The sequence below is a fragment of the Abramis brama genome, assembly GCF_963993115.1.
Source record: "Abramis brama genome assembly, chromosome: 19".
In the NCBI taxonomy this organism is placed as follows: domain Eukaryota; kingdom Metazoa; phylum Chordata; class Actinopteri; order Cypriniformes; family Leuciscidae; genus Abramis; species Abramis brama.
In genome coordinates, this window is record NC_139981.1 from 35,536,516 (window position 1) to 35,554,692 (window position 18,177).

Here is an 18,177-nt window from a genome sequence, read left to right on the forward strand (position 1 = left end):
TCTGGAAAGAACTCGAGCTGCTGCGTTTTGGACCAGCTGTAGTTTGTTTATTAAGCGTGCAGGGCAACCACCCAGTAGAGCATTACAATAATCTAGCCTTGAGGTCATGAACGCATGGACTAATTGTTCTGCATTTGTCAATGAGAGCATATGACGTAATTTAGATATATTTTTAAGATGGAAAAATGCGGTTTTACAGATACTAGACACGTGGCTTTCAAATGAAAAATTGGTATCAAAGAGCACACACACACACACACACACACACACACACACACACACACACACACAGGTTCCTAACCGAAGACGAAGACTTAACAGAGCAGCCATCAAGTGTTAGACAGTATTCTAGGTTATTACGTGTGGAAGTTTTTTGTCCAATAATTAGAATCTCTGTTTTTTCAGAGTTAAGTAATAGGAAATTACTAGTCATCCAGTTTGTTATATCGGCTATGCATTCCGTTAATTTTGTGAATTGGTAAGTTTCGTCAGGGTGTGAAGAAATATAGAGCTGAGTATCGTCAGCATAACAGTGAAAACTAATGCCATGCTTCTTAATGATATCTCCTAAGGGTAGCATGTACAGAGTGTGTGTGTGTGTGTGTGTGTGTGTGAGCATGTACAGAGTGAACAGCAGCGGTCCTAGTACTGAGCCTTGTGGTACGCCACATCATACCTAGAGATTGGCATGGGGTACTTTCCATAAGATCATCTCTCAATGCAAATCAAACTAGCTTTTAGGCTAACTGAAATAAAACCATGCCAATCTCTAGGTATGGTGAATGCTATGTGATGATGTGGGGCTATTTTAATTCCAAAGGCCAAGGGAACTTTATCAGGATGCATAGTATCCTAAAAATTAATAATAAAAAAATACTTAAAAATAAAAATCTGCCTGCCTCTATGGGAATTTAACATAGGGGTGTACACACTTATGCACCATGTATTTTAAGGAAGAACATTTATTTATTTACGATACATTATTCATTCACAAAGAAAATTGGTGTCCTAAAAGGTTGGATTTTTCCTAATTTTTTAAATTAAGGCATTAAGTTCAATTTCCAAAATATGATTTTTTATTCCTCTTTTTAGTCAACTTTAGCATGGGCAATGCTGAAGGAGGGAGGACAACGTTGTAAGTACGTTTGAACACACCCAAATGCAATCCGACTACGCCACCCCGTAAAGAAATGGGGAAATACCCAAAATAAGGGAAACAGGTTCGTAGGCTGAAGTAATCCGAGAGAGGCGTGTGAACAATGTACAAAAGACTTTATTCGAATCACCATAAATAGTTAAAATGTTCAATGATAATCAATGTCAAATGTCAGGTCACCATCAAGCACTGTCACAATCAGAAACTGTGTACTGGACAAAATAAAGATATCAATTTGAAAATACTCACAACAAAAAAATGAACAAAAGAAATAATAAAAGACACAGGCTTTCCAGTGGCAGAGGCAGGCTAGATGGAGTGAAGACCCTATCTATGGATTTGTGTAACACACACACACACACACACACACAGTGAGAGGTGAATCCAAACAGCACTGCACTCCACACCACTGCACCACCACCTGTAAGACTCCAAACTAGCTAGCTAGCCTCCCAGCCTCAGGCCAGCAGTGCCTAGAATACATCAAAGCAAACAAATTAAATTCAATAATACAGTGGAAATATTTCCATTAAAGTAAACAAAACAAATCAAATTCAATATTACAGTGGAAATATTTCCATCAAAATAAACAAAAACATTTATAAAGAAACACTATTACAATATCAAACTTAAACTATTGAAAATATACAAAACAAAATACGAGTAAACAATGATATAAACAACACCACACAAAATGAATGAATGCAACAGTTCGAATGCTCACTGAAGCAGGTCCCAGAATCAGAGTTCCCCAACCTAGCGTGGAAACACTTATCAGGGCACGAGCGATGACATTAATAATGCCCTAGATGTAAACCAGCCCTATAAAACAGCAGGAAAGGAAAAACAGCAGCGCATCCTCCTTTAACAACGGATATAAACTTCCACCTTCAAGAAATGCGACGGGAGAGACAGCTCAGCGCACCAAAGCAATTCCTCGTGCCACACGGAGTGTATAGTCGCTCACAGCTCATAATGAATTAACATGCAGGAAAACTTTTCACTGATTTCACGGCTGACATGCAGTGGACAGCCTATGACCCAACCAGGCATAAAACACACGTCTACACCAGCGCGCTCAGTATGGGCGGTCCTAGTCGTGACGCACCCCCAGGCGATCTAACTCCAGCCTTAAAATACCATCAGTGCCACCTCCAATTGGCTCTGGTGGGTGACAATCATGCGCCAATGAAACTGAATTACGTCACCCACCTTGCCACATATATATATATATATATATATATATATATATATATATATATATATATATATATATATATATATAACATTATGCACAAGGAATCTGACAACAGCCGGTATGATCTGATCTCACCATCATCGAGTCCGTCTGTGATTACATGAAGAAACAGAAAAAACTGAGACAGACTAAATCCAGAACAACTGCGGGAACGTCTCCGAAATGCTTGAAGAAACCTTGCTGCAAAGCTACAGTACTGTGGAAAGTACTGGCACTTGTGTTAAAATGCTGTAAAGTGAGAATGCTTTCAAAAATAAAATCACAAATTGAATTTATTTATGATTTTAACTTCTATTAACCAATTCAAATCAATATATGGTGTAACAACCCTTTGCGTTTTAAACGGCTTTTGTCCAGGTACACTTGCGCATAGTTTTTCAGGTAGCTTTGCAGGAGGTAAATGTTATGAATGTATGTATGTGTATGACCTTGTTTACGTGGCTGGACAATAATAAATGTGTGACTAATGTAAGACTGAGACAGAGGGCCTCAACTCAAGGGTAGCATATGATAAACAAGTCTAACAATGTGTTAGTTATGGCTGAGACATATCTTCATTTAGCCTAGAGTAATAACCTTGGGGGAGTCAGGACTATAAAGAAGGAAGGATGCCCTCCTCTCATTCTCACACTCTGCAGCCACTGTGTATGACTGTATGATTGCTGACCTTTCCTTGCAAGGGAATAAATAATCTTTAAAGACAATTGTTGCATGTTTGTCTCTTATTCAGTAATCGAAAATTGTTTGCCACCACAAGTTGGCGTTGTCGGAAGGATTCATTGGATGTGTCTCTTGGACCCGAGAGCAGACGGTGACCATCCTGGACTGCAGTTCCAGCCCTACCTCGTAAACTTCAGAGAGATGCCGACCACAAGGGCCCAGGAGGGACACCACTGGAATCATCCAAAGAACTGAAGAGGCGTAAGCTGAGACTGGTAAGAGAAAAGTCTAAATTATAAGGGTTATCTAAGATGGATTGACTCATGATGGTGAAGGGAACACTGTGGTGTCTAGTACGGGGATACTAGCAGGGACGTGCACAGGGGGGTTGCTCAGGTTGCCCGGGCAACTGCCCATATGCCCTTCTGACGGGCACCAAAAGTGAAAGTCAGTAGGGGAAGGGCAAACTCTGTTTACGTGGCTGCAGCGCTGCATGCGACCGGTGTAGCTGTCGATTCTGTTCCCTACCGGAATTCCTGTTCCCTACCGGAATTCCTGTTCCCTTTACGCAATCATACTACAAATCATGCGTAGTTGCCCAGTTACCATATGTACCATCAGAACTGAATGCGAGCAAGAAGCACAACTGAATGTACGGGAAGCCAAAAGGTTAAAGGATTGTATTTTTTTCCCAAAATTTAAGCTTTTTTTTTTTTTTAATTAGAAGCAAGTTTTTCCCCATCTGTCAATTCAATCCAGATTATTTATTTTCAAATTTAAAACAATAAAACAAAACAAAAAATTAAAAAACAATAAACAAATAATATGAGGAACTATTTTTCTCATGTGTATTTTGGTGACATTTAACATATTGTTAATACATTTTGTATACTGTTTACAAAGTTGTATATCATAAACCTGTCATCTCTGACGTTTTGCAGTCTTTATAAATAATAATAAGACCATAATATGAGGCATTGATTTTGGACATAAACACAATCAGATAAGGCATTTTGTATGGGCAAAATTTAACTGAATATATTCAGACATAATACAAAAACTATGAACAAGTGCAAGATTAATTCAATTCACAGAAATATTATTATTACATGTTTAGCATGTAAATTTGGAGAAACCTATCAGTGACTTGTCTTGATAGGATATTGAAAAAATACAAGTCATGTTTTTCTGTGTTATTATTAGTAGTAGTTAAGGTGATTGAGTGCTGTATTTCAGTGTTTTACTTCTTTGTGTATATATATTTTAATAAAGACCCTGTTATTCTCATTCCTTCATATAGCCCGTGAGTTTTTTTCAGGTCAGAGCAACTGCCCTTCAAAATTCCTGTGCACGTCCCTGGATACTAGTCTAGTGGGTTTATATAATCCACAGTACTGTAGTGGGGGAGACCCCGATGGTCTAGATGATCAAAACTGTGAGCAAGTGCTCTCCTTTTTCAATTAAGGTGAAAATGTATCTCTCTAGAGACGTCTGGAGTTATATAAGTGCACAGGGGAAAAACCCCCACAGAAAATAGTGACCATCATGAGGAAATCTCAGAGTAAAATCTCAGAGTAAAAAAGTGAAGAACAAAAAGGGTGTTGTGTGAGTTGTGTGTGGATTGTAAAAAACAATCATGTGCTGGTTGAATGAGGCAGAGCGGAGAGAGAGAAAAAGAATGCAAAAGGAACTAGCATATAGAGCAGTTGGGCATGATGATAAAAAATCTAGCGATGAGATAAAACTCACTGAAAACTTAAAACTTACTCCACCAACAGCTATTAACGCTTTTCCCGTTCTGTCTGTTTCAACACCACTACCCTATCTGTATCCTGTGGCTGAGCTGCAAGCGCTGAAAATGATCCAGACCTCGACTGCTCTTTCCTCCAAGGTGACAAGTGCAAGCCCAAGGAGGCGACCAAGATGAAAGTCATGTTTCCCCAAGAGCCTCATCACCAGAACCGAAAGACGAAGGAGCAGCAGGGGGGATTGAAAGAACTCCCACAAGGTCATCTCCCAATGAACGCTCAGAAAAGTCAGTCTGACTGAAACCTAAAGTGACAATGAGAACTGGTCTGAGGTGCCAAATGAAGGACAAGGAGGAAGAAAAGGACTTTCAGCTCCCAATGATTGAAGTGGCTGGACCAGAAGGTTCGATGATGGTCTGCAGACCATGGGCTGAAAAGGAAATAAACCAGTCATGGCCCATCTGTGTAATCCAAGTGACTCAGGTGAGAAATTTGCTGAGGCACTAACTATATTCTGTAAAGAATTTATTCCAACAATGCAGGAGCTGAGGCGACTGTTATCTGTGAGTCTGGGAGTGAGCAACTGGCATAAAGTGAGTGGTAGAGTGCCAACAGCAGACAGCAAGCGGAAACATCCAGACAGGGATCATGGCCCGAATGAGGGCTGACCGTAAAGGCTGCTACATCTGCAAATCTGACGATCATGATGTGAGAGACTGCAAAAAATGTAGACTGTGCAAAGAAGAGGGACACTGGGGTGCTATACGACCATGTGATTTGCAGTGTTTACAGAGACTGTACTGTGACTCATACATTTATTATGTCACCAGCATGTCCTATTCCATTGATAGGAAGAGATGCAATGTGTATTTTGGGCCTGACATTGATAGTCAATTCTGAGGGAATTGAAATAGTGTTGAAATAGAATTGAAAATGAACAAAGTTGTTTGTTGGAAACTCCAAAATGGGCTTATGAATGTGTAGAAGGGCAAAGGACAGGGATAAATTACAACATGTACATATTATGACTCCGACTGACTTACACTGCACATCACATGTCGTGGTTGACAGAGATGAAAACTTTGAAGAAATATGTTTGGCAGAACCGATCAGTGACAACTTGTGTTTTAACTGTATGTTTTGGAACGATCATATGTGTGCCTTATCTGTAAGCTTGACAGGAGAACAAAGCTCTTTTTATTTAGTGGCTGGGTCTCTACCGCATTTATCTTTAGCTAAAGCTGTAAACCAATGATGGTCTGAGTTAGGGCCTTTTGTGAAGAGTTGTGTTGAATCTGAAGATTGGATAGAATCAGATCAGGGCATGTAATTTAACAAAACTTTAAATGGATTTTCTACTTGTAATGAAAACTATAAAGTAGAGGTTGTGAGAACAATAGTCCATATGAGGACAATGATGACGAGAGTTGTTGCAGGACAGACATTACATTAATCCGGCCTTAAATATGCTCCATTTAAAATTGTGGGCAAAACATAAATATGATGTGGGGTTAATTGCGGGTTGTGAACCAGTGACAATTGTTCAAAAGTCTGATTACAGACCGTGTCAACAACAATACTCGTTGAAAAAAGAAGCAGTGCTTGGAATCACGCTGTCACGGTTCATGAGTGCGCTGCTTCCTGCTTGTCTCGTGCATTTGTTATTGTTGTCTGTGTGCCGTGTGTGTGTGGGGGTGTCACCTAATCATTTATCATTCAATTAACTCATCTGTAATCAGCTTCGGCGCCAGCTGCCACTCATCTCTAGTTCCTTTTAAGACTCACTGAATTCTTCTCTTGTTGTCAGATCGTTGGTTGATGTCTAGTGCTGTGTTTCCTGTTTCCCGTGCGTTTGGTGTTATCCTGGAGTCCTGTTTTTCGTGTTCTTCGTGCCTGGATCTTTTGTCTTCACCATCACGCCGTTTCACCGCCGGATTCACATCACGACCATCTAGTCCCTGCGCCACCCTGCCTCAGCCGTCTGATCATCAGTCTTCTGCCTGTCTATGTACTTCTGTTTGAGTGACTATTAAATTATATATTCTTGAGATCGCCTGCATTTGCTTCCTTTTTCCAGTACGTCATGACAGAACGATCTGACCCATCGATGGGAGCAGCAGGCGAAACCCAGATGTCGATGGACGCATTCATCGGCGCGAGCATTCAACGAATGGACGCTCAAGAGGAGGGGCTTAACAACACTGGACGTGCCATACAGGCACTGGTGGCGCAGGTGTCCGAGCTGACCCAGCAAATTCAACACCTGCGCATGCCCACTGCGCCACCCACGCCGTTCGTGCCCCCCGTTCCTGCTGATCCGCTCTCCCAGTCCGAGCCTCGCATGCCAGTCCCTGAGAGGTATGCTGGAGAACCTGAGTATTGTCGTGCTTTCATTACCCGTTGTGAGATGCATTTCGCCCTACAGCCACGCACGTTTGCCACGGAAACTTCTAAGGTGGCATTCGTCCTCACTCTCCTGACTGGGAGGGCGGCCCTTTGGGGTACGGCGGTGTGGGCGAATAGAGACCCTTGCTGCACGTCGTTCCAGGCACTCGCGGAAGCGATGAGGAGTGTTTTCGACCGCGCGGCGGCCGGGAAGGAGGCAGCTAGGAGGTTGGCGGAACTCAGACAGGGAAGTCGCTCAGTATCGGACTATGCCATTGAGTTCCGCACCCTGGCTGCCGAGTGCCAATGGAACGACACGGCGCAGTGGGACATGTTCCTGCATGGGCTGGCTGACCGTGTCCATCAAGAGATCTACGCCCTGGACCTCCCGACGACCCTCCATGGCCTGATAGAGCTGGCGTTGCGGGTGGACTCCAGGCTTGCCCGGATGAGTCGACGCACGCCAACCGAACGCCCAGTCCACTCCATCGACTTCCCGAGGTCCAGCGGCACCGACGCGGTCAGCCCCATCCACGATACCGAACCCATGCAGGTGGGAAGAGCTCGGCTTTCCCGGGAGGAGAAGGAGAGGCGGAGATCCCTGGGCCTTTGCTTGTACTGTGGAGGATCTGGAGATTTTCTGAACACGTGTCCGTTAAAAGGCCCAGCTATGGGCCTAACTATGAGGCTACTGTCGGGTGGGATCTCCGCTGCTAAGACCTCAGGAACACCATCAGCGACATCTACACTCCTCCCGGTTAGACTTAGATGGTCGTGTCACCAACACCACTGCCACGCACTCTTGGACTCAGGGGCCGAAGGTAATTTCCTGGATCATCACTTCGCCATCAAACACCACATTCCTCTGCAACCACTCACCCAACGCATCTCTGTCCACGCACTCAACGGCCAAGACCTCCCTGTTATCACCCTGTCCACTGCTCCTCTCACACTCACCACCTCCGGAAATCACACTGAAACCATCACCTTCTACATCATGGACTCCCCCCTGGCCCCTATAGTACTTGGACACCCCTGGCTCACTCAACACAATCCCAAGATAGACTGGCAACACAGAACCATCAATGAGTGGAGCACTGAATGTCATAAGTCTTGTCTTCTGTCTGCCTGTTCGTCTGTTTCCGTGTCTGTCTTACAGGAGAAAGCAGCGGACTTGTCAACCTTGCCCGAGGAGTACCACGACCTGAAGGAGGTGTTTAGTAAGTCTCGAGCTGCTTCTCTTCCTCCTCATCGTCCCTACGACTGTGCTATAGATCTACTGCCAGGTAAATCTCCGCCTAAAGGCAAGTTGTATTCACTTTCTGCTCCAGAAAGGGAGGCCATGGAGAAATATATTTCTGATTCTCTGGCAACCAAGTTCATTCGCCCTTCCTCTTCTCCTGCAGGGGCGGGGTTCTTTTTCGTGGGGAAGAAGGACGGATCCCTGCGACCTTGCATTGATTACCGGGGACTGAACAACATCACGGTAAAGAATACCTATCCTTTGCCGTTGATGTCTTCAGCCTTCGAGAGGTTGCAGGGAGCGACTCTCTTCACGAAACTGGATTTACGCAATGCCTATCATTTGGTCCGCATCAGGGAGGGTGATGAATGGAAGACCGCCTTTAATACCCCCCGGGGACACTTTGAATACTTGGTTATGCCCTTCGGGCTTTCCAACAGTCCAGCGGTCTTCCAGGCACTCGTCAACGACGTGCTGCGAGATATGGTAGATCAGTTCATATATGTTTACCTGGATGACATATTGATTTTTTCTTCATCTCTCCAGGAACACGTGCAGCACGTCCGACGAGTGCTTCAGCGGTTGCTAGAGAATGGGCTTTTTGTCAAGGCGGAGAAATGCAAATTCCACGCACAGTCGGTTCAATTTTTGGGGTACGTTATCTCGTCCGAGGGGATTCGCATGGACCCTGACAAGGTTAAGGCTGTGGTAGAGTGGCCAATCCCAGATTCCCGCAAGGCCCTGCAGAGGTTTCTGGGATTCGCCAACTTCTACAGACGTTTCATCCGTAATTTCAGCCAATTAGCCGCACCTCTGACCGCCTTGACCTCCTCCCGAACTACGTTCAGGTGGACAGACGCGGCTGGCGTCGCGTTTGCCAAACTCAAAGACCGCTTTGTTTCGGCAGCGATTCTCATCGCCCCTGATTCCTCACGTCAGTTCGTGGTGGAGGTCGACGCGTCAGAGGTGGGGGTAGGAGCAGTGTTGTCCCAGCGTTCCCCCACGGACGAGAGGATGCACCCTTGCGCGTATTTTTCACACCGTCTGTCTCCTGCCGAACGCAATTATGACATTGGTAACAGAGAGTTGTTGGCCGTCAAACTAGCGTTGGAGGAGTGGCGCCACTGGTTGGAAGGGTCGGGGGTACCTTTTATTGTCTGGACCGATCATAAGAATCTGGAATACATTCGTACTGCTAAAAGGTTAAACTCCAGGCAGGCTCAGTGGGCACTTTTTTTCGGTCGTTTTGATTTTACTCTCTCGTACCGCCCGGGTTCCAAAAATGTTAAACCCGATTCTTTATCGCGTCTTTTTGATCGTTCCGAACGCCTGGTTACTCCCGAGTGCATTTTACCGGAGAGTCTATTTGTCTCCACACTCGTATGGGAGGTCGAATCGAAGGTCAAGAAGACCTTAGAAGGGGTAACGCCCCCGGTCGGGTGCCCACCGAACCGCTTATTCGTGCCGGAGGAACTACGGTCTGAGGTTATTCAGTGGGGTCATTGTTCCAACATAGCCTGTCACCCAGGAATCAATCGCACGAGGTTTTTGGTTAAGCAGCGATTCTGGTGGCCACGGATGGCCCGCGACATTCACGATTTTGTATTGGCTTGCTCGGTATGTGCCACTGGTAAGACTTCCAATCGCGCGCCAGATGGGTTACTCCAACCGCTGTCAGTCCCTTCGAGACCCTGGTCCCACATCGCTCTAGATTTTATTACCGCCCTCCCGCCCTCCCAGGGCAACACGGTTGTTTTGACCGTGGTGGACCGGTTCTCGAAGGCGGCTCATTTCATACCCTTGCCCAAATTGCCGTCAGCCAAGGAGACAGCGGTTGCCGTCATAGACCACGTCTTTCGTTTACATGGCCTTCCGATTGACGTGGTCTCTGACAGGGGTCCCCAGTTTGTGTCCAAATTCTGGCAAGAGTTCTGTAAATTACTGGGCGCGACTGTTAGTCTGTCCTCTGGGTTTCACCCCCAGAGCAATGGCCAGACCGAGAGAGCCAACCAGGATTTAGAGAGAATGTTACGGTGTTTGGTTTCCAAGAATCCGACTTCCTGGTGTCAACAACTGTCTATGGTGGAGTACGCCCACAATACGTTACCAGTGTCATCCACGGGCCTATCTCCGTTTGAAGGTAGCGTAGGATACCAGCCACCTATTTTTCCCAGTCTGGAATCCGAAGTCGCGGTTCCCTCCGCACACGCCTTTGTCCAGAGGTGCCACCGCACCTGGACTAGAGCCCGTGAGACTCTACTCCAGGTGGGGGCGCGCACTAAGGCTAACGCCGATCGCCACCGGTCTAAGCCTCCCATTTACGTCGTCGGTCAAAAAGTGTGGCTTTCAACTAAGAACATTCCTCTCCGTTCCGTCTCGAATAAGTTAGCACCCAAATTCATTGGCCCGTTCACTGTCACCAAGATTATTAGTCCGGTGGCAGTCCGCCTCAACCTTCCTCCAGCGTACAGGAGGATACACCCCGTGTTCCATGTCTCCAAGATTAAGCCTGTGTTTCGATCAGCGATTAACCCGCCTGTACCGGTTCCCCCACCGCCGCGTCTTGTAGATGGGGAACCGACGTATTCGGTTAACCGTATTCTGGACACCAGGCGGAGGGGACGAGGATTCCAGTACTTGGTGGACTGGGAGGGTTACGGTCCGGAGGCGAGAAGTTGGGTTCCTGCGAGAGACATACTGGATCACTCCCTTATTGATGAATTCCATCGACAGGTAAGGGAGTCTGGGGACGCCAGGAGGTGTCCCTAGGAGGGGGGGTACTGTCACGGTTCATGAGTGCGCTGCTTCCTGCTTGTCTCGTGCATTTGTTATTGTTGTCTGTGTGCCGTGTGTGTGTGTGGGTGTCACCTAATCATTTATCATTCAATTAACTCATCTGTAATCAGCTTCGGCGCCAGCTGCCACTCATCTCTAGTTCCTTTTAAGACTCACTGAATTCTTCTCTTGTTGTCAGATCGTTGGTTGATGTCTAGTGCTGTGTTTCCTGTTTCCCGTGCGTTTGGTGTTATCCTGGAGTCCTGTTCTTCGTGTTCTTCGTGCCTGGATCTTTTGTCTTCACCATCACGCCGTTTCACCGCCGGATTCACATCACGACCATCTAGTCCCTGCGCCACCCTGCCTCAGCCGTCTGATCATCAGTCTTCTGCCTGTCTATGTACTTCTGTTTGAGTGACTATTAAATTATATATTCTTGAGATCGCCTGCATTTGCTTCCTTTTTCCAGTACGTCATGACACACGCCAGTGTCCCAGTCACTACTAAAAGAGGGGATTATTGTGCCATGAAGTTACTGTAACTGTATTGCCTGGTTATGGTGGACATGTGGTCTAAGTGGGTTAAGGTTTTCCCCACATCAAAAAAAGATCCAGTAGCAAAATCACTTTTGACTGAAATAGTGCCAAGATGGGGAATCCCGAGAAAAATTAGTTCAGACAGTGGAACACACTTGCTGTGAGGAACTGGGCTCAGTTGGGTAAAAGCCCTACCAATAGTCCTGATGTACATGAGGATGAGACGGAGGCCTAGATCAAACCTAAGCACTTATGAGATAATGTTTGGAAAGCCTCCATTTATGGGTATGGAAGGGGTTAAACAGCGAGTGCCACCAAACAAATTGTGTGGATATAACATGTTGAACTATTGTAAAGAAGTGTCTTGTCTCCTATCACACATTTGTGTGCAGGTAAAAGCAGCTCAAGGAAAAGCAGCTGACAGACAACTGCATGACCTCAAACCAGGAGACTTCATGGTGATAAAGGATCTGAGGAGGAAGAGCTGGAAGGCAAAGAGGTGGCTGGGTCCGTTCCAAGTGCTGCTAACAACGCACACAGCGGTGAAAGTAGCAGAGAGGGTGACGTGGGTCCATGCCAGCGATTGCAGAAAGGGTCTAGCTACAGAGCCAGGAGAAGGATCGAAGGAGTGACCATAAACAACAGATGTGACAACCAACTGTTTCTGATGTTGACTACCGTTCTCTGAACGAGGGCAAGGCTAAACAAGAGAAACAATTCTGAGGCTTTTTCTGAGAAGTATGCTGAGACTTTGAAACAGTCAAAGATGATGGCGCATCTCTTACCTAATCGGTCTCAAGCCCCCCCTAGAGCGTCCTCGGCTCAGCGTCTGGCTGGATACGCTAGGCGCGCATCCTGAGCGCGAGAGAGCGACGCGAGCCTGAACCGCCACTTCGCCAAAGGCAATTCAGGAAGCCCCGTTTCAGCACGAAACCGGCCTCTAGTAGCCAAGGGCGGCCGGCGGACAAGAAGGGGCAGCGTTCCTGATGTTCGTGCCAGGAGGAAGAGAACGACAATGGACCTGTGGCGAAAAGGGCGTGTTCCCGCTCAGAGTTCCCTCGGCAACCTACAGTGAAGCCCGAGAATGTTGTTGTCAATGTTATGAAACCACTGTGTTCTGTTTCAATAAACATAAAACATTACATGTCTCAGCAAAAGAGCTCTTTTCCTCCCTTGACTATTACCCGCGACATAAGTGAAGCCTCTCCTCCGGGAGACGCTTCGCAGAGCGGAAGCCCGGGCCAACCCGAGGATGTGATTTCGTGTGTCCCCGTGCAAAGAGCCGCGGACGAGTCATCGGTCACTCATATAGCTGTCAATGCTTCGCCAGCGGCTGGCGCGTAGCCCCCGCCGCAGCATGCGTTAATGCCCCCTCTATTGAGCCACCTGAGCGCATGGTCAACGCTCCCAGCGGCTTCAGATTGGGTAATCAACACTGTAAAACGCGGCTATATGCTTCAGTTTGCTCGCAGACCACCCCGCTTCGGCGGCGTGATTATGTCAGAAGTATCAGAACAGAGCGCCCCGCTGCTACGGGCAGAAATCTCCTCTCTCCTGGCCAAAGCAGTAGAGATAGTGGCCGGGGAACAGAGAAATCGCGGATTTTACAGCTGCTATTTTCTAGTCCCGAAAAAGGATGGAGGTATGCGCCCCATCTTAGACCTGAGATTACTGAACAAAGAGCTTGCGAAAAGCGCGTTCAAGATGATTACGGTGAAGCAAATCCTCGCGCATATTCAACCTGAGGATTACTTCATCGCAGTAGATCTGAAGGATGCGTACTTTCACATTCAGATAGCCCCGCATCACAGGCGCTTTCTGCGTTTTGCATTCGAAGGTGTCGCATACCAATTCAAAGTGTTGCCGTTCGGGCTAGCTCTGGCCCCCCGTGTAATGTGCATGAATGCAGCGCTCGCATCCCTGAAGCTCAGTAGGATGCGCATACTGAACTATCTCGACGACTGGCTAGTCATCGCTCAATCGAGAGGCGCTCTCGAGGAACACAGACGCAGACTCTTTGCCCGTCTGACATGCCTGGGACTGTCTGTGACCATACAGAAGAGCATGCTTCAGCCGAGCCAGTCAATCACATTCCTGGGTATGGTTCTGGACTCACGCGCTTATCAGAGCCGTTTGTTGTAGTCCTTAAAAAACGATTTCTTTAAAAGCAAAAATCTCCCTTTGCCTTGAACTTTGAGTGTTGTAACTTTGCAGATGTTGTTTATGCTCAAAAAGCAACATTACACACTAACGAGTGAAATCATACTCAACCACCCCTTTAAGTTAATTTCCAATATTTTTTATTATAATCTTTATATATTTTTTTATTGTATTTATAATATTTTATTTTCATAATTGTAATTGTATAATTAATAAGTGTCATAATTTGTATATTTTTTCATTTGTTATTATCTTAAGTTGTTAATTTTTAGATTGTTCTTAATAAAAGTTTTATATATATTTTTTTTTTTTGGATGGATTGTCATGTATGTGTGTTATATTTGAGTAAACAGAATCCTTAAGTTGTATTTTGTTGTCTATTATATGTAGTTATTCATTTGCTGTCTATTTGATGACTAGTCTATTCTTGGGCTACGTTCAGACGTCTATTAAATTTTCACTGACAGGCCAAAATTAGCCTTGTTTAAGCCTAGACGTCAGGGCTGTGTTTGGACGGCTATTAGACGTCTTTTAAACGCAAAATTGCTTTCTGGGTAGTACCTACCCGAAACGAGTACTTATCATAAAAGTCGGTTTTAAGAAAATATAGATGAATATTTAGATTTCAGGAAATGTACTTTATAATATAAAATATAATGTAAGCTAAAACTGTAATATAAATCATGTCCACTCATGTTTCAACTTTCGGACGCCCCTCCCACGATTGTTGATTGACAGCAGCGTTTCAACACAGACCTGCCCTCGCTCGTGAGCGAGCTGTCATCATAGTCCGTCATTGTTGATACGCTGGAGCAGAATGGCGTCTAAGCGATTGTAGTGTTCTGTTCTTGGGTGTAATAAGGAACACAGCAGTCATTTTGATGTTCCTAAATCCGAAGACTGCTTTACAAACGAGGGTCAGTAAAGCTGGTTTTGCTAAGAAGCTGCTCCTGAAAAAAGGATCGGTACCAACTATTCGTGTTCCTGCTGCACCTCCAGAAGAAGAAGTGAGTGTAACGTTTTATTAACCTTTATATTAATATTAATATTAATCTTTGCAAATCGCTTGCACGCTTCACGATGAATGCGGCTGTTTACACTCAGGGTACATTACGGCATGTTTTCTATGTACAACAACATTCTCAATATAATTCATAATCCCACGTTTATAATGAACAATGCAATGGTTATTGTGTTATTACAAACTGTGTATGCAGGTGTTAAAGTTAACGTGGTAACACTACACTAAGCTTACTTTAATTGTTGAACTTCTTCGGGGCCGTCATCTTGTTCCGGGTCCGACTCCGGTTCAAATTGATACGGTTGGTTGCACAGATGTGTCCTCAGAGACTCCCGCTGCCATTCTTTCTCCAAAATATACCCTCAACTGTTGTCAAGGCAACACTCCACGCGTTACCGTGCTTCCCTCCCTCGTATCAGCCTGAGACGAGAGATTTATGTATTTTTTGTGCATAAAATCGTCATTTTGCGTCATCGTCGGATTTTTTGGCCAGAGGCTAGAAACTACAGGGAGTAGGAGGAGCTAGATCCGCATGTTTTCAACCCGCCCATAGGAAGTGGGATCTCATTCACAGAATGTACAAATAGTGTCAGCCATCTTTCTTTGGAAGCTAAGCTAGCAGGCTCTTGTTCTGTGGAGAAAGCTGAGTAGTAGTCTTTTTCCCGGACATGTCCATCGAGATACTACAAAATGTCCGGGATTTGGCTTTTGCTTTCTGCAGTCGCCATTTATTGTTTACATGCACACCTTTTGTTTCAGTCTAACTGAATTCATTCCGATTGGTGAATCTGAATGTAGTGTTTACATGAACGCTAAACAAGTGATCGGTTGATGTGCGTTTTAGCATTGCTAAGAAAATTCCCGCTCCTCCATGAGATACGAGACCGGTGCGTCTCACAGGTGTCGCTCATCAGTAATCACGCCACCAGCCTCGCGCCGTTCTCCCGCGGCCCTCGGCCTCGTCCTGCTCGCCACAGTAAACATAATGAATGGCGACTGTAGAACGCAAAAGCCGAATCCCGGACATTTTGGGCGATCTCGAAATCCCGGGCAGACTCGTCACGGAGACTCACGATGTAACAGTATTAGCTGTTACTTTGGTATTTTTTCATACTCACCACTAGGGGGCGCATGAGCGTTAGAACCTCTTGTATTTAAAAGGGTAGTAGTATAGAAGTCGTCAGTTTGTTTGGAAGAGGGAAGCGTGGTTTTATCCAAGCACCTCCTGCAACACTCATTGGAGTCCTCATTGAGAAACTTTGTTTCCAGTTCAATCATGTAAGTTTTGTTTCTCCTAATGTTGTGCAATTGTTTTCATTTGATTTATATAATATATGATATATATCTTTTCTTTTTGTAGATGGACTCTTTATACGTTACTTTATATTTTGAGACTGTTGAATCCATATGAGTTGCTAAGGCTCAACTGAAATGGACATCAAGTGGTTTCTAACCAATGGATTGATCTCACTGCATTACCTTGTGGATTATCAAGTATCCTAAGTACAAGAATGTGACTGTGGGCTATCTAGTTTTTTTTTGTGGATTTCCTTGGATTACTGGAAGAGCACTTGAAGGTTTTTTTGGACTTTGGACATCATCCTAAAAATTGACTATTTCAACTTTCTTTGTAGTGATTCCATTCAACTCAACTACAAGATTGAACTGATTAGATAGTTTTATTTATTTTCATTTGTCATTCTTTTTCTATTGATTTTCATTTGACATTATTTTTCTATTGATTAAGTCTTTCTTTACAGACCATCTGTGTGGATACTGCTTTCATTTGTTGAACTGGTTTCATTTCAATTCATTTTCATATAAATGCATTGTTTTGTTTATTTGTTCTGTTTCCTAAATTGATATAAAGGTATAAAAAGTTAATTCCTGTCTTTATTGTTTGTGGCTACACACTGGAGAACATATTAAGATTTTGCAGTAATACGTTCTTAGTTGGTGGGCCCCTCCTATTATTCAGATATATATAGCTGCATGGTACTAAAGTGGACAGTGGTTATAACGATAAAATGGCGTCTTTTTAGTTCCGAGTGAACTAGTAGCCTAGCCTAGTTGTTTAACTGCGCGCTCTTACCGGTAAGCGTGGCTTGGGAGTGGCCTCGTAGGGCAGCGAAGCAAGTGCATTCTGGGAGTTGTTGTCTTTCATCCACATGAGCCAAAAATACATTTTCTGGCTTTTCTCAGTCTAGAAGGCACCAACTTCTAAAATAATTTCACATTTCTTCTACATAAATGACCCATTTTAAATACACATTCATCTTTCCAGAGGTGAAGTGTCCCTTTAACATATTTATCATTGTAAAATGTTTGATTCCTGCTGAATCCTGAATATTTCATTGTAAATATTTTAATCTGAATAAATGAATCTGCCTGATTTCTTAATGTTTCAGTGCTTTACTTCATCTATCGGGCGTGTTTTCAGACAGACTGTATGGATCTACTCTCGTTCTCACACCCAGAGCAAACATTCACAGAGCTGAAACAGTGCATTCCTCTCTTGTCTTTTGTTTCTTCATTCTCAGAGCGACTGGGTCTTTATGCATTCTTTGCTCACAAAAAGGAGTCAAAGCATTTTTTGTGGACTTGACATCAATTGTTTTCCTGCTGCTCGTGACAAATGATCACATTACTGATTCTGATCAGATCTAAACACTGCTGTTGTCCTCCTGAAAGCACAAATGCTGGTGAGGCAAATACCTTTACAATGTAATCATATCTGCAGGATAAGACATGTAAAGTGTTCTGGTCTTCATGATAATCCTGAAAATATCCCTTTAACATCCAATATCTGTCACATGTGAACTTTGATCACATTAAAGCAGAATTCCCAGCTGTCATCTGTTGCCCACAGCTAGTTCTGTATTTTTCATTGGTTTATTGCATTTAATACAGCTTTGGCATTTTTACCAAGTCTAATGTCTTCATGAATGTTATTTGAAAACTCGTTATTGGTTAACTCGCTAAAATTGTTGCTTTTAACAGGTCTGAACCAACTGTGTACAATCCAAAAACTGACATCTGATTGCACAGGTTTGCTTCAATATGGTCAGATTACCAGTTCAGTGCTTTCAACCAACAACCGCTGCGTCTGAATCTCATACTCTCATGAGTTGGTACTTTTAAATAATGACTTCGTTCTAGAATGAGTGAGTAGGCTAGTAAGAATGTAAGCTGGGCGTACCACATTCGCATGTTGTCATTATCACGTGACAGCGTC

The 18,177-nt window shown here is 44.5% G+C and overlaps 1 protein-coding gene across 2 annotated transcripts; it reads left to right on the forward strand.

Moving 5' to 3' along the window:
* Positions 1–4,040: 4,040 nt before the first annotated feature.
* LOC311070291 (uncharacterized protein) lies at positions 4,041–13,367 on the forward strand. Of its 2 annotated transcripts, none has more exons than XR_014603646.1 (2): positions 4,041–5,305; positions 6,630–6,884. XR_014603646.1 is itself a non-coding variant. In XM_084094073.1 (2 exons), the coding sequence occupies exons 1-2, from the start codon at positions 5,138–5,140 to the stop codon at positions 12,391–12,393; spliced, it is 408 nt and encodes a 135-aa protein (XP_083950199.1). In that variant the 5' UTR covers positions 4,041–5,137; the 3' UTR covers positions 12,394–13,367. The 2 variants fall into 2 exon arrangements, 1 of the variants encoding a protein (XP_083950199.1); XM_084094073.1 differs by lacking the exon at positions 6,630–6,884 and adding an exon at positions 12,154–13,367.
* Positions 13,368–18,177: the final 4,810 nt, after the last annotated feature.